The sequence below is a fragment of the Copadichromis virginalis genome, linkage group LG10 (genome assembly GCF_057382275.1).
Source record: "Copadichromis virginalis isolate Kocher_CV1m ecotype Utaka linkage group LG10, C_Virginalis_male_GT1.1, whole genome shotgun sequence".
NCBI classification, from domain to species: Eukaryota; Metazoa; Chordata; class Actinopteri; order Cichliformes; family Cichlidae; genus Copadichromis; species Copadichromis virginalis.
The window spans coordinates 16,709,271-16,726,247 of NC_140627.1; the positions used below are offsets into that span (position 1 = coordinate 16,709,271).

At 40.4% G+C, this 16,977-nt stretch overlaps 1 protein-coding gene across 1 annotated transcript; it reads left to right on the top strand.

Annotated features, from left to right (window-relative positions):
* Nucleotides 1–519: 519 nt before the first annotated feature.
* ltn1 (listerin E3 ubiquitin protein ligase 1) lies at nucleotides 520–16,322 on the top strand. The gene is made up of 32 exons (XM_085470286.1): nucleotides 520–669; nucleotides 844–1,050; nucleotides 2,129–2,227; nucleotides 2,583–2,813; nucleotides 2,902–2,954; nucleotides 3,067–3,247; nucleotides 3,468–3,641; nucleotides 3,800–3,990; nucleotides 4,207–4,354; nucleotides 4,445–4,702; nucleotides 4,895–5,206; nucleotides 5,579–5,797; nucleotides 5,922–5,963; nucleotides 6,079–6,268; nucleotides 6,366–6,605; nucleotides 6,705–6,858; nucleotides 6,997–7,147; nucleotides 7,309–7,519; nucleotides 7,663–7,819; nucleotides 8,064–8,168; nucleotides 8,282–8,409; nucleotides 8,501–8,636; nucleotides 9,114–9,258; nucleotides 9,578–9,794; nucleotides 11,997–12,234; nucleotides 12,364–12,441; nucleotides 12,583–12,769; nucleotides 12,902–13,067; nucleotides 13,491–13,711; nucleotides 14,810–15,004; nucleotides 15,236–15,403; nucleotides 15,527–16,322. The coding sequence occupies exons 1-32, from the start codon at nucleotides 628–630 to the stop codon at nucleotides 15,587–15,589; spliced, it is 5,307 nt and encodes a 1,768-aa protein (XP_085326412.1). The 5' UTR covers nucleotides 520–627; the 3' UTR covers nucleotides 15,590–16,322.
* The last annotated feature ends 655 nt before the right edge of the window (nucleotides 16,323–16,977 follow it).

Genomic DNA, 16,977 nt, shown 5'->3' on the forward strand with positions numbered 1-16,977 from the left:
GTAAAAATCTATGATAGCAACAAGAAGTCTACACATGACCCATGATTACGTAGTGGCTATAGTAAAATGCTCCAAGATCTAACCCCATACTTACATTTTCTGTTTTCAGAAAGAAAGAATTCTTATCTAGGGTTTAAATTCACAACAACAAAGATACATACAGGGGGAGGAGATAAGAAGTATGACCACTTAATTCCGTAGATGAGCATTGTTCCAAATCAAGTCAAACTTTCAAAAGTTCTGTAAAACTCAATTTTACACTGATGGACATATCTGAGGGAAATGTCAGTCTTATCTTTGCAAATTCCTGCAATTAGTTTGTCACAAGGCATATTTCAAGTACTTATTATCTATTGACTACAAAAATGCAAAGATCCTGTGACAACGAGCACTGATAATAGTCTTCGTTAGAAAAGCCAGTACCAATAGTTATCACCAAAACCCCAAAAGACAGAATTATAAAACTTTGACACGGGCGCTTTACTTTGAAAGATGTAAACAGGAAGTCCAGACTTCCGGAACACGAGCGTGACAACTGGCGTTAGGTCTGTGTAATGAAATGCTGTCAGCTTTAGTAACTACAGAGTTATCATAGGAAATATACACTTTAAAGATTAATACATAGCCATGGGGGGTAAGAATAAACAGCGAACTAAAGGAAATGTTCGGGTGAGTTGCTCCCACTGTCTGTAAGGCAGAGTGTTAAAGACAACAGCTAAAATTGCTAACAACAAAGCCGAAAACGAGCTAATGTAAACTTCTGATTATCACAACGCGTGACATAGCTGTGGTGTTTGATAGATGTAGCTAACCACACTTCGTTTTTTTCTTTCCCGCCACTAGCCGTCCAGCAGCGGCCGAGCTGCTGAGGTCCTGACCCGGGAAGGTGGCGTAATCCCGGCGTTTGTTGGCTTCGGTTCGACCGTCGCCTCGGAGCTGAGTTACGTTCCAGCTGTCCACGGCGCGGAAGACATAGACAACCTGGTAGATGCAGATTTCCGCCTGGTGCTCAGAAAATTGTCGAAGAGGGATGTTGTCACCAGACTCAAGGTGAGTTTAAACCCCAGCTGTAAGTTTAACTGTTATTCTGCTTGATGCCAGATACACAAACCCCGTCATGATTTCACTGTAAATAAGTCATATTACGCAAAACATATGCTGGGAGTTTAGGATATGTTTATATATGCATATGAAACACTGAGAGTTTCAGTGAACAGCCACCAAATAAAAGTTTAACACTTAGAGTGAACTCCAAATCTCCATACTGATGAAACTTTCCTCACCCAGCCAGGAAACTACTTGTCAGTCAATTGTCCAATTACATTTGAGTCGTCTCTGAAAATAGTTGATCTGTATGTAAACATGGTTACCTTTTTAAAACGGTGAATTCTGTACTTTTGATTAAACTGTTGAATTAAAGCAGCAAGTTTGTTTCAATCATGTCTTGGTTGCTTGAGTTAAACGCCACTTTGTTGTGTACAGAGGTCACTTACAAAAACTTAACATTTTGTTGAGATCTAACTGAAACGCAAATTGTAGCAGCTTACTCTCAACAGGAAAGAAATGACGTGATGACATCACACCTGTATTAGCCTCCTTAAACTGGCTTGCACTCCATAGCAGGATCCACTTTTCAGGATCTAAGTTTTAAATAGTCTCAGTGGTTTTGATGCCATCTTACTTAGCTTTTCAGTCATGGCTTGTGACCTTTGAAAGAACTTATCTTTTCACATAAGAGCTGCCCAGTCTGAACAGACCGATAAAAAAACCTATATATTCTCACTTGCTTTCAGTTCTAGTTGAGCAGGGTACACTGTCTTTTTTTTTATAATGCAAGCACAGTCTTACTTACTTTGTTTGATTGTTTTTAGTGTATATTTGTTGTTGATTTAGTGACTGTTGTGTATGGTGTATATTTCGTATAACAGCTGACATTGTTTGAAATGTGCTATAGAAATAAACTTTTGACTTTAGTTGACTAGACATAATTGCTATGTAAAAAGTTAAAAAAGCACACATACCCACACACATGTTACAAACAGTACCATAAAATACTGTGTGGACATGACTGTTAGATACGTTGTTTTTTTGTCCAAACTTGTCTGGTGATTATGTGTAATCTTCTCAGGCTGTGCAGGATTTTGGGTCCATGTGTCAGGAACGGGATGCTGATGTTGTCAAAGGGATCCTACCATACTGGCCAAGGATTTACTGCAAAATATCAGTGGTGAGCTGTCCATTTATTGGGAAATCATGATTAGTTTTCATATTATTTCGATTGTTATTATTGTTACTATTAATTTCAACTATTCTGGAAAAATTAATGACATCTAGTGCATAACAAACCACTCCAACCAGCTCAACAATTGTAGATTTTACACTACTTCAGATTTCATATCAATCAATTCAATTATCCCTTTTTTACCAATGTGTAATTATAAAAATGTGTAAAAGTATTTCTCACTAAGTGGCTGCCTAAAACTACACTAGAAGAACATTTTATGTGAGATTTAAATATGTGTTTGTTTGTTCTTAGGGTGTGTCTATATTAAAAAAGGTTTTCTCTTCATAATGTCTGTCAGGATCACGATCGACGCATTAGGGAGGCTACCCAGCAGGCTTTTGAGCAGCTGGTGCTAAAAGTACGTCGCAGCTTGGCCCCATTTCTGAAAAGCTTGATGGGTCACTGGATTCTGTCCCAGTGTGACACCCACACACCTGCAGCCTCAGCTGCTTTCCAGGCCTTCCAGGCTGCTTTCTCACCCGCAAAACAGCCTGAAGCTATCAGCTTCTGCAAGGATGAAATCCTTAATGTGAGTAGAAGCGGTGGCATCATTGTGGACGTGGTGAATTTTCTGCTTTAGCTGAATTTAACATGCAATTGTTGTTTTTACATTGCAGGTATTTCAAGATGTTTTGTTGAAGGAAACGGCCGACACACTGAGTGATTCCCAGTATGCTAAGATTTCATCTCATTGTAGCACCTCTGTTCGTCCTTCTCACTGTGCGCCACGATGATAATGTATTCTGTCTTTGCTGAGGCACTGATTTTTACTTGTTCTCTAGAAGTTTGACGGAGGAGGAGAGGGAAGCCAAATATGTGCGCATGCTGACCAGTTCTCTGTTGGGGGTGAAGAGACTTCTCTCCCTGCTGCTCCAGGATGACAGGGCGGCCCTGGAGACAGGACTAGCACATCTTGTTAATTCTGGAAAGTTTTGGAAATATGGCAAACACAAGATTCCACAGGTACTAGCTGATTAGGCCTGATTTGAATGGTATTTGTAGTGTGCAAAAAACAAACCCTCAAAACAAACAAACAAGGTGTTTTTGCTGGGCTGTCACCTGCCAACAGAAAGCTTTAAATGCACCATGACATTAATTTCTGTCACTGTTTGTTTGCACGTTTTGGCTAAATCTGAACTGAATAAGCAACTGTTGTTTACTGTTGTAAAAATTACAACTGCAGGTGAGGGGGGCGTTTTTTGAGATGGTGTGTGCTCTGTGTGAGTTCACACCAGGACTGGTCCACGCTGAAGCAGCGCGTCTCTGTCCCGCTGTCCTCCTCAGTATCGACGACACGGATCCTGTAGTGCTGCCCCCCGTGTGGGAGGCTGTTCTCCACGTTGTGTCTACAATCCATGTAAGCTCATGTTTAAAACATGTCCATGCAATAATGATAATACAGCTGGATTTCTGATATTAAAATGAAGTGAAAAAGTAGTGCAAGAAGACATTATGTTAAGCAACAACAAGTAGATGTGTTTTATTTTGTTGTTGTTTTGTCTGTGTGTGGTTTAGGATTGCTGGACACACGTGAATGCCAAGAAAGGCTTCTTGCCCAAACTTTGGGCTCTGTTAAAAGAGGGCGGCAAAGGCATGGCTAAAGCTTTACACCCGAATCTGATGCCGCTTCTTAGTAAACTGCCCCCAGAGGTCACTGATCCAAAGATGGACTTCTTCACCATGTTCTTCACTACATTCGCACAAGGGTAATTAGTTTATGTGTATATTTCTATCTGTTTTTTAAAATGTATGCATGTATTATGTTGAATGAGAAAATTGTACAGGTCAAATTAATACACTCAGAAAGTAAATGTATTACTTGAATTCTTTAGCAAGTCATTTGATGAATAATATTCTTATTACTCTTCACGTAACTTAATAATCTTTTGCACTATATAACCTCAATTGTGTGATTGTGTCAGTCTTTCTAGTGAGCGTGCAGTAACGAGCCCATCAGAAAGTGCGGCGATAGTGACATCTTTTGTTGAGTGCTTGAGATACTGCGTATTACAAAATGCAGAGGATGTGGACGACCAGGGGAAAATAAGGAGCATGCTGAATTCACAGCAGGTGGAGTCACTCAGTCATGCATGCTTTTCCCATAATGGTAAATCTAGCGAGGTTGGCATCTTTCTTACATTTGCTTTTGTCTTTTTGTAGCTTCTACCCCTACTTGAAAATGCTCTAAGAAATCCTTCCCTTCAGAATGGTCCTCTCTTCCTTTCGGTCACTGAAATGCTCATTTCCTGGGAGAAGAGGGTAGGTTTACAAAGGGAAGGTGAAGCCAGTGACAGCAAAGATGTCTTTCAAAGACTTCTGACAGACTTCTGGGAGGAACTTGGTCTTCTCTGTGTGAGTTATGTTGACAACGAGGAGGCAGATCCACAGGCTTTGGAAGGGATAGCCACCTTGCTACATGTAAGCTTACTTTTGAAAAGTCTCTTGCTCAAATGTATTCTCCACAGAAATGGCAATTTTGTCACTGAGGATGCAGGAGATCAATATGACTGTCAGAGCAATTTATGTCAAAAAAAGAAAAGGAAAAAAAGGTCATTAGGTAACAGATAAAGTGGCGCCAAAACAAATCTATTCTCTCCCGTGTTTCTCCAGGTGATGCGTTATCCTGAGAGGGTAAACAAAAAGCAAACACAGAAGAAGAAATCTGTCAGGTTGTGTTTTTCTAAACCAGAAGAAAAGGAGAAAACTGGAGTTGAGGGGGATGGCGCTGAGAAGCTTGCGCAGGCGGTGTCAGAGCTTGTGAATGAGAAAGCATTTGGGTCCCTACAGACGCAGCATTTTGAAGATGTAGTGTGCCAGCTGGCACAGCTGTGCCTGGTGCATGTGAATGAGAAAAACTCAGAGAGACATCTTGTTTTCCTCTCCCATCTTATGCGGTCTTTCCACACCCCCAGAGTTTTCAGTGTAAGTCATTTGTTTTTAAATTTTAAATTTTAATTGCAGAGAATTGTATTTTAATGTCAATCATTTATTCCTTCCTTTGATTTTTAGTGGTTGTGTTCTGCTAATCTTCTTTTTTTTTTTTTTTTTTTTACACCCGATGAATTTGTCTTCTTAATTGCAAAATCTGTGAAAACATTGTTTTTACAAATAGGTGTCATGATTTGCAAAACTGCCGACGGTAACGTTAATTATCTGTAATTTTAATGAAGTCTTAAATGTGAAAGAACCCTTGTATGACCCTTTGGATTCAATAGTGAAAATTATTTCATCCGTACCAGCTCTTATAGCTCATTGAAGGTTTCATTTTTTTCACCCTAACTGTGCTTCTCTTAGACATTGGTTGAATTGGATGACAAAATGACAAAAGACGAGAAGCAGAGGGATGAGGGGATTATGAAAAATCCAGCAGTGCAGTTCCTGTTGGAGCGGGTGGTGGTGTGGCTGGCTGAAAAGGGGCGCACAGACACCGAGCACCTGGTGGAGATGGTCTTCAGCTCGCTTCACTGCTGCAGTGGGCAGGAGACCAACCGCATCCTCAACCATATCACCACGGTGAGATGCAGATGTGAAACTTGATGTCGAGTCTTCACTATCATCAGGATTCCCACATTTGCTGGAGATTCATCTCAAACCTTTTTCCTGTGCTAATATTTTCACTCTTCACTCTGGTTTCTAGATGGGTCTGTCATGGGGAATTATCCTGCAGATTATTCAGAGGGTATGTGCTACTCACTCACTCATTTCTTTTTTCTTTTCTTCAGCTTGTTCCCTACATATATATCAAATTTATGATGCTGGAACTGTCTGTGCTGCTCTGCTATCTTTCCTGTCAGGCGTGTACGGATCCGGAGACTCTGAAGAGCTGCAGTGATTGGCTAAAAGGTTCGGTTCTGGGTGAACAACTCCTGGGATTGACTGAGGAGCTCTGCAAGGTGGGGAGCAGCTCTTGCGACTCCATCTCTTCTACAAGCGACCACAGTTGGACGCTTATCAGCCTGGTCCTCTCTCAGCATCACAACAATGGTGAACACAAAATCAAACATTTTTACAAAAAAAAAAAACTTTTTTGTTTGCTTGTTTTACTCAAAAATCACGTGTTCTGTCTGTTTTACATATGCAGAGTCTCTGATCGGAGAGGTGTACATGGAGAAAATCTTGGAGAAACTCCACGCCACTCTGTCTGAGACCAAAAGCCTATCAGATAAAGGCAACATGGAGCCACTCATCTCCTTCATTTGTGATGTGGCTTCCACGTTCTTCTCTTCTGTACAAGACTGCCTTCTTCTCGTCTCCGCTGAGGAGCTCTTGCTCACCGTCTTCCAGCTCACTGCTCAAGATCAGGCGCACACTCACTTATCTGGTGGGTATTTGCACAGTGCACAAGCCTCATGCATACTTGACAGGTATGATTTAAAAACAAACAAAGCAAAACTCATTTGTCGTGATATTGTTTTGATAGACTCACTTTTACATAAAATGAGGAAAGTGTGCGTGGCTGGGGTCCAGTCATTGGTCCAACACTGTGAATATGAGGTCAAAGAAGGCGGCTTCCTGCACAGTGCAGCTGTTTGGGTGAGGAAGCAGCTGCTTGCCACACCGCTGGATATGAAAGGGTAAGGAAATGCTTCTTTAAAAAATAAAGTGGTCTGTAATTGAACTAATTCTGACCTGTTTATTGCATGTGATGCATACTTGAAGAATCTTTTCCTGTCTTGTTGCAATTAAGATTTCCGGCTGTTATTTTGTTACAGCATACAGGTTCTAGTTTTGGCCGTACAAAGCGTGGTGGAGTCGATCATCTCTGTCTGTGATCAGGCGTCCTCCATCATCATCCAGTTCTTTACCCTCCTGATGCCCAGCCAGACAGAGTGGACAAGAATCAGGCGGGCCTTACCTCCTCAGGTCGGTAACCTTAATGCGCATCAATTTTACTAAAGGGATCATTTGGGCACTGGCAAACAATGGGCAAATATTTTAAACGGAAGAATTTTTTTAAAATTAAAGCTTGCAATTAAATATTTGATACTAATCCATAGTTTTACTCCTATTCTCTGTGTCTTCAGTGGATCAAAAGCCCTTTACTGTCTAGCCGTTTGCGAGATGTTTGTGAAAAACCCTCCATGGACATGTGGAAGTTCAGGGAGTTGAACAAGCTGCCAGCCCACCTGTGTGCCTGTGCTCTTTTAGGGAAGGTGGCACACAGTGCTGCATTCACACATGGTGGCCAGAGTGAGGCAGAAAGTCCTTCACTTCAACAAAACCTTACATACACAGGTAGACAAATTGAACAGAACATGAGCTACAGTTTTCCCTCAACTTATTTTTTTTTTTGTTTTTATTCCGAGACTACATGATGTATTTTTTATTTGACAGACTATAATGTTTAATCCATTTTTTGGTGCCCTTTTGTTCATTAGTTTCAGAACTACTTTACGCTCTGCAGTGGTGTAAGGAGTTAAATTACAGCCCTACGATGGTGTCGACATATCACAACATGCTGACTGACTGGGGCCTCTCAGAAGGGCTTAATGGACAGGTTCCAATGAAACCCCTGCAGGAGACTCTCTACACGAGGTGATATTTACTCACTAATTCCTGACAAAGAACAGATTTATTTAGCACTTGGCAAGACCAACCTGTGTCGTAAAATTCTGTATAAACAGAAGCTGATTTATTGAGTTTTCAGCTCTACTGGAAATATCTCATTTATGTTTTTTGCTCTGTCTTTGATTCACATCTCACTTTCTAGGCAGTAATTTAAAACACCATTCAGTGATTTATTTATTTATTTTTTTTAAATTGTCTTGTTGCCATTTAGGTCAGTGACAGAGGGAGGTCTGTGGTCTCTGACTCTAGAAAACTACATCCACAGCAACAGCTTGGAAGGCGCAGCAGTGAGGAAGCTTTATGGTAGTGCAAACAGGTCAGCAGTTGATCAGTTAAAATTGTTTAAATTCACGGATTTCACACTCAGAGCTGTCATGTGGCTGCTTTTGTAGCTGTGTTGCATATTCATAATTTTCTGTGTTTGACTAGTTTGTTCCCAGTGTCTCAAAGCAAACTGAACACACTCCAGGTACTCTGCCCCAGTATGAGCAATGAAGACAGGGAGAGTCTTGTAGCTTTGGCTACTGCTGGATTAGTCAACTGGCAGGAGGATGAAAGTAAGAACACACATATGAATATACACACAAATGCACACATGCTTATTTTGCACTTGAAGAAGTGAATAATAATTGTGCCTGTGTGTCTCAGATGTGTATGGGTGTCTGGCAGTGCTGCTGTGCTGTCTGAATGCCAGCACACAAGTAGAGGACAAGGTTGTGCAGGCTATCCTGGCCACTGTGATGGAATGGAGGAACAGCAGGGAGGACTGGTTCCTCTTTAGCTGGTAATGTAACTGCATAAGCTGTTTATTAATCTCTCGAAACACAAAGTTTGTGTACACTGATATCAAAACCCTCGACAGCTGAAGTTTATAACATCTCGATAACATTGGTTATCGTATTCCAGGGGTCACGGGATAAAGTAAGAAGCAAATGAGCAGTTCCAAAATGCTAAAGTCTTATAGGGGGTTCTTGGTAAAATGTGGTTTGTACCTACTAAACGAGATGATTCACATGAATGTTAATTTGACACATACCCCTTGCACCACTGGCATCTGTAAAATATGCTGGAAAACAAGTCCTACTATAAGATAAGGTAAGATTAAATTGGCTATACTTTATACCAGATTTGGTCAATTCTTTTAAAGAATGGTATATTCTTCAATAAAGTTAATAAAAACAGTTACAATTGGTTAAATTGTGTGACTCACTGGTGTATTTTCTACTGGTTTTGACTGCTTTTTCTATTTCACATGTTTTAGTGACCTGTCCAAAGCAACTTCAGAGCAGTTGAACCTTAGTGTGGAGATCATGCGGTTCCTGTCCTGGCTGGTGACTCGCTGTCCAGCAATTCTAGGGGGAAGCCAGTGGGACTTCCTGCTGTGCTCTATGTTGGCATGGTTGGAGGTGAGATGTATCTCATAGATGAGCCTTTTTCACATATACACCGCAGTCAAAAATCGTTCTAAACTTTAGCCCGCTGAGCGTCATGCGAAAACAGAAACGTCCAAATCGGTATGATCAGGCATTAAACGGATTATCCTCCAGCTGTCTTCGCACTGCAGAGTCCCAAACATTGTTTGGAGTTTATCTGTGAAAACGGCTGGTTTTTTTTTTGTTTGTTTTCACTGTATTTAAATTGTTAGTCTTTGTTGTGATACTCTGCTACTCCCAGAATGTTTATTTCTCACAGTCTTCGACTTTATTTGCTTGCTTTCAATCTCAGACTGCCAGTGAGAATGTTGGAAGTCTATGGAACCCATGGGTGCAGCTCTTTGTGTGCGAGAACGCTGGATTGATAGTGAAGCTGAATGAGTTCTTCACAACATTATCTTCGTCCAATATAGCAGACAAGCTGCCACCAGAACTGGCTGGCGAATGGACAGATTTCTTTGTAGAGGGAATCTACAACCTGCTGTTACCGCTGCCTGTCAGTATCACAGGTATGTGTGGATATGATGTTTTTCTTTCCAATTTTGCTGAACATTAGATAGCACATATCCTCTGTGTAACTGAATAGTACATTTTTGATCCAGAGATTCAGTCGGAAATTGTGGAAGAAAGTTGATACCTCAGTCACGACCCTGAAGTTGAAAGTGGACAAACATTATCAGCAAGAGCAGAGAGTGGTGTGAAAGTGTTTGACCCTCTTCCCGAGTTCCTCTTCTTTTATATGTATGTCACATTTACATGTTTCAGATTATTAAACACATTTAAATATTAGACAAAGATAACACAAGTAAACACAAAGTGCAGTTTTTAAATTAAGGTATTTATTGTTAAGGGGAAACAAATCCAAACCTACATGGCCCTTTGTGAATAAATGATCTGATTAAACCTAATAACTGGTTGGGCCTTAGCAGCAACAACTGCAATCAAGCTTTTGTGATAACTGGCAACGAGTGTTTTACAGCGCTGTGGAGGAATTTTGACCCACTCATCTTTGCAGAATTGTTGTAATTCAGAAACGTTGGAGGGTTTTCGAACATGAACTGCCTTTTTAAGGTCGTTGATTTTGTCTAAGCTGCTCCAAAGTCTTTATTTTGTTTTTCTTAAGGCATTCTGAGGTGGACTTGCTGGTGTGTTTTGGATCATAGTCCTGTTATAAGAACCAAGTGCGCTTTAGCTTGAGGTCACAAACAGATGGCCGGATGTTCTCCTTCAGGATGTTTTGGTAGACAGCAGAATTGATGGTTCCATTTACCACAGACAGTCTTTCAGGTCCTCAGGCAGCAAAACAGCCCCAGACCATCACACTACCACCACCATTTTTACTGTTGGTGTGATGTCCTTTTCTGCAGTGCTGTGTTATTTTACACTAGATGTAATGGGACACACACCTTCCAGAAAGTTCAACTTTTGTCTTGTCAGTATTTTCCCAAAAGTCTTGGGAATCATCAAGATGTTTTCTGGTAAATCTTTTGCTCAGCAGTAGGTTTTGTCTTGGAACTCTGCCATGCCGGCCATTCTTTCCCATTGTCTGTCTTATGGTGGAGTCATGAACACTCACCTTAACTGAGGCGAGTGAGGCCTGCAGTTCTTTGGATGTTGTTCTGGGGTCTTTTGTGACCTTTTGGACGAGTCGTCGCTGTGCTCTTCGGGTAATTGTGGTCGGCCAGCCACCCCTGAGAAGGTTCACCGCTGTCCATGTTTTTGCCATTATAATGGCTCTCACTGTGGTCTCACATGATGTCGATCTTTTGGTGTGCTCCACTTTGTGAGGTAGGTCTCATTTAAGTGATTTCTTGATTGAGAACAGGCGTTGCAGTAATCAACCCCACCCCACCAATAATAAACACCTTTACTCGTGTTGTCTTTGTCTAATATTAAATTTGTTTGATGAACTGAAGCGTTTAACTGGGACAAACATACAAAAAATAGGATATCAGGAAGTGGGCAAACACTTTTTCAAACCATTATACTTCACTTTCAGAATTAAATTTAGAACAAGTCTCTGTTTCTTTCTGTCCCACAAGCACTTTTATTTGAAAATTAATTTTTTCAAAGTAAAGGTGAAATGCAGATATGTCATAACTAGTCTCACTGCAAACAACCACACTTTTTAAATCAATAGGAATGCAAAGAGTGGAACCCTACTTGTCATGTGTGAAGTTTAAAGTAAAAACATGTGGCAGACAGTGTGCAATATGAATCTCCAGAGGTTTTTTTAAATCTCCTCAGTGGCTTCATGGTGTAGTAGTTAACAGTTTGCCTAATGTGTGAAAGATCCCTGGTTTGAGACCTGGAGCAGACACAAGTCCCTCAGAGGGTTTCATCTGAAGAGGCAAAATCTGTGCCAAATCAAATAAAGTGGATCGGTTGAAGAAGAAGACAGATGTTTTAGCTCCTGACAGTAAAGGACTTCAAATTTAGTGGAATTAACTCACTGTCATTAGATAAATTTATATGTAGATGTTTTAATTTCTGTATACCATTTTAATATATGCAGTATTATAGCATGTATGATATTTAATGTCGGTTATTTACATATGCACAAGTGCATAATAAGTGTAAGTAATTGTCTTTTTTAAAAAACAAACAAACGTATCTCTCTATTATATGGTTTAGGAAGATGATGTACATGTTAAAGCATTACGTAGTCCTGTATGTAGTACTCTAATCATTCTCTTTGTTATGTTATTCAGAGGCCTTTGCTGAACCAGATGACCCCGTGTTCCCTTTGGCAGTACTGCAGTCAGTCGGTGTTGCACTGACGCATGTACCTGTGCAGCAGCTAACCCAAAACTCGTTGCCACCGCGCTTCATAGCGGACCAGAAGACGAACCTGCCAGAGCCTCTTCAAACACTCCTCAACACTTTCTGTCCTCTGCTCCTGTTTAAGGCCAGACCTCTTCAGATCGCCGTCTACCACATATTGGAAAAGTGAGGATTTCGAATATACAGTGTTATATTTATCCTGAAAACTTGAGCGCCTGCAGGCATTTGCACATAGTCCCCTGACATATACGGTAAGGTATAAAAAATGAATGTACTTTCTTCTTGTCAATGCAGGGTCATGCCTCAGCTGCCCGAGTGTGATGGAGAAGGCGACAACAATAAATCTGACGACGACAGAGATGAGCCATGCCTGTAAGTCATTTGGGATCGTCTTGTTGCACAGATGCAATGGTTTCTTGTCCACTTTCTTTGTTTTGTCATATACAAAATATTGTCAGGTTTTGTTATAGGTAAAATTTTTAAGCGATTCTTACAGTTAGATCTTGTGTTCAGGTCTCCTCCAGCGTCTCTGATGGCCATCCTGTCAACCTGTGAAGAGCTGTGTGATAACATCCTGTCAGGCATTCAGGTGGGAGAGTTTGCAGTGGTCCAGCCTCTCAGCGTGGAGTACTCCTGCATACTAGGATACTTGCTGTCCTGGAAGCTGCTTCTCACTTTTTTTAAATCCTCATCGTCGCATGTGAGTCACAAGATGGAATTTTAAATTTAATTGTATGACAGAATATGAGCAAGCCATATTAGTTCTGTGGTGAGAATGAGATTTGATGAGGGTATTTTTCAAAATATTAACTTGTCTTAATAATTTCTGCAGCTGCGTGCCAATTATGCCCAGTACCTTAAGAGAAGCTGCTCCCTTAACAAACTCCTTCTCCACGTCTTCAAACTGATGCCCGAGAACCCGGCCTATCCAGGCCAGGAGGCAGAGGCGAGGGAGACTAAAACCTTCTTCACAGAGAGCCTGAATCTGGCTGTTGACAGTAAGCAACATATACACACCTACAGTTACGAGACAAAGTTTAACCCATTAGATTACCAAGATTTCAGCGCTGGTTCACAAGTGAATATGTTCACCAGTGACTGTCAGTAAACCGTTGTTTTCACAGTATCTCCCATCAGTTAATTCAGTGGCCATTGAAAAACAAGGGTTAGGGTTGTTCATAACGGGTAAATCAGCACCTTTGCCTTTGCGCCTTGCTCTCTGTTTACCATGATACACTGGTATTGTATCACCAAAGCCAGTTTGTGTATTGATTTCTCACATCCCTCATCCCTATCGTAACCTCGGCCTATAAATGTGGTGTTTCCAAGGAGTTCTCAACCTTTCTCTTGAGAGCATATGTAGCCTTTTTTGTACTTAAACATCAGATTTAAATATCGCCTCCTGTTCTTCTTCCCTGTAGAGTGTGACAGTGTTGAGTGGGAGCTCCCTCACCTGGCTTGCAGTGTGTACTACAGCACAGTGCAAGACCTGCCTGCCATGGTTCGACTGTGGTGGAATAGCCAGGAGAAGAGAGTGAGCGCAGCCGTGGAGAAGTTCACGATTAAATACATCAGTCCTGTTCTCTCAGCCCAGGAGATCTCATCTGTCCACACCAGCACTCAAATGTTTGACAGCATGACTGTAAGTTTACTTAGTTATTACTTAGTTAAAGAGCTTAAAATTTCCAAGTTAGTTTGAGCACCAAATCTGTTGTCTTGTTGGTACAGATTTCTTTTTTTTATTCAAGTTACAATCTGAAACCTTTTGCAATTAATTGGTATTAAAAAACTATTGCAGAATTCTCATATAATTCTAATATGCTGTTTCAGCTTTTTATAAATTATGTCATTTAAAATGCAATAATAGCATACGATGAGTGTTTCCTCCACTACTCCGTCTACTTTGTTCATTTTTAAGCTTTCGTTATTCACATCCTCACTGCCAAAAACACACCGAGACCTCTTCTCTTCATTTTGAATGGCTTTTATGAAGCCGCTGTTGACACACTGTTTCTCATGTTTTCAATTTTTTAACATCACAAAGTTAACATGAAGTGGAATCATAGAAATCAGAATCAATGAAACTCAGCCACACAGCCTGGAACCGAGTATATGAGCTGAACACTCTAGTGTAGCTGAAATAGCCGACTCGTCTTACATTTTAAATAGGAAAATGTATTCACACATAATAACTTTCTTTTAGATTGTTCTCTGGCATTTTCAGAAAATTACAAAAAAATAATGAAACAATAACCAGCAGCTCCCTTGGGTCGCAACCCTACTTTGGGAAGAGGCGTAGTAAACACTGGCATTTCTGCAGTTTACAGTCCAGATGTTTAACTTTTCTGAGCTGGCCTCTGGGCTTTTTCTTTTCTTTTCTTTTACTATGTGAAATTCCTCATCTTCTCTGCACTGAACCGTTTGCAGTTACTTACGCGATCTTGTCGAAATCTGCAGATGCCTTCTTCTTAGCCTGTGGTAAAAGGTTTTTGTAGTAATAAACACTGAAGATGAATAAATCCTGCAGTGCTACACCTGCCTCACATTTGCAGTATAATGATGCACAAACAATAGTTTCTGTTAAATCGAATTTAATGAACCCTCACTTGACAATAATGCATTCAGTTCATTAAGTAGGATCCTGGCATTTAATTATATAGCAGGTGGCTGATTGTTTAACTGAAAGACCCCCAGTGAAAACGTGCTTTTTTTTTTTCTCTCTCTTTTCTTTGTGCCCCAGGTCAAGGCCCGCTCAGCAGCACGGGAGGTGATTGCCACCTATTCTGTGGATGATATCTTCATTGAGTTGGTGATTCAGCTTCCACAGAATTACCCTTTGGGTTCTATTGCTGTGGAGAGTGGGAGGCGTGTGGGTGTTGCCGTGCAGCAGTGGAGGAACTGGATGCTACAGCTGAGCACCTACCTAACACATCAGGTACACAAAAAGAAACAAACAAAAAGTATATATGCAAAAAGCTGCTGTAATAAGTTGGGGTGTTGTTTTTCAACCCTTGTTGTTTGTATTATATCCTGGTAAAGTAAAGTTTGTTGAGTAGAAAGGCCAGTGCTGGCACTACAGGGCTGTGCAGATACTTTCTTTTCAGATAACGGCTAAGAAAAAGAATACAAAACCACTGAGAAAATGTAATTATATGTGCTCTTTTAGAATGGCAGTATAATGGAGGGTCTGGCTCTGTGGAAGAACAATGTGGATAAGCGTTTTGAGGGAATAGAGGACTGCATGATCTGCTTCTCCGTCATCCACGGATCCAACTACTCTCTGCCGAAGAAGGCTTGCCGCACATGCAAAAAGAAGTTCCACTCTGCGTGTTTGGTGAGATATTGATATATTTTATAAATATTCATTTATCTTTTATCAGTCTTTATAGAGATCAATGACCATGAACTGCAGCCTGTCTATTAGTAACAATATATTTTTTCCCTCTTCTTGCTACAGTACAAATGGTTCACTTCCAGCAACAAGTCCACCTGTCCACTCTGCAGAGAGACCTTCTTTTAAACGCAGTCTGATGACCTTGGCTGAAAAGACGACTGTTCTTTTAATGAACCGCAGCTGGATTGACATTGATTACGTGAAGGTTATTACAAAACTCAAACTTAAGGTCGAACTTATTAGATCAGTGAAATGAACGGCCTCGTTTGGATCGAAAAATAATGCGGAAATCGAAAGTAAAATCCACCAGAATCTAGTTCTAATTGTAATTTCAGAACGTTTCTGTCTGTATTCACAGTCCAGTTGGTTCATTTGCTTTGTTTATCCCAGTGCATTACTGTACTGTATATATCCAGCATCAGCTGCTCCCTGCTGGTGTTGCGCTGATTTTTTTCTGTAGTCTGATTTGTTCCATCTTTAAAAATGCACAGGTGTGCAACAAAAAAAAGTTGCAAAGTTGAAAAATGAGAGCTGGTCGTGCTTCAATCATTAAGAAGCAGCTGTTTTAATTAGTAGGTCTGTAAACTTAAAAAATAAAAAGAGATTTAGTTGAAGGATTACAATGGCTAGGAGGATTTTCACCAATATTTCCTAATATTTAGGAGTGTACAAAGATGATGTGTGATTTAGTTTCATGCATTTCATCTCTGAAACGCATGAACGAGAGCTTCATTGAGGTGGTTTTTAATATGAACACAATTATTCTAAAATATAGCGCAACTTAATGTTATGTGTCCACCCTGTGCCTGCAGAAAGCTGTAAATGGTGATTGAAAGTAAATAAAATACAATATGATTAATGCGTGTCTTCGATTCAATGCAGCAGAGCTGAACAAAGAATAGATGCAGGAAAATATACTCTTAAGCTGTGTTCCACAGAAAATTATGTTATTTTTACTGTCAAAAGTTTATGCTTGTTACCATCAATAGTCGTCACGGTGATGTATACCGTATAGCAAGTTGCTTTTGTATAGGAACACAAAAGGCTGGCCTTGAAGTCTCCCAGGATGTTACAGACAAAGACCAGGTGGAGAATGATAAATAAATATATCAGTTTTTCTGGTGACTGAGTCATGCAATAGAGGAGAGTGCATATGCGGGGATTCATAAAGGTAAAAAAAAAGACTGCCCTTGTATTTCTTCACCTTTTGCATGCACAGACTTTTACTCTCGAATCTACAAAGTTTTATACCTCTGGTGTATTGTTGCAGTCATCATCTATAAAATCACTTTTCTTGTTAGCTAGGAAAGTGCAGAGCCCAGGGCCTGATTCTGTAACTAAAGACAATATGTTCACAGGAGGAACAAACTGTAAAAACGTATGGCTTAAAGGATAAACCCATGACTTAACATATGGTAAGAGATGTGATACTGACTTGGGCCACTACCTGCTAAAGAGAAGTGTCTGTATAAAAGTATATAGGTTAACAAGGGTGATATTTATGGCATGCATCA

Coding starts and splice junctions, on each gene's coding strand:
- ltn1 (XM_085470286.1), top strand. CDS start 628: ATGGGGGGTAAGAATAAACAGCGAACTAAAGGAAATGTTCGG. Junction 8,410..8,500: donor CAACTGGCAGGAGGATGAAA/GTAAGAACACAC, acceptor TGTGTGTCTCAG/ATGTGTATGGGTGTCTGGCA. Junction 9,259..9,577: donor CTATGTTGGCATGGTTGGAG/GTGAGATGTATC, acceptor TTTCAATCTCAG/ACTGCCAGTGAGAATGTTGG.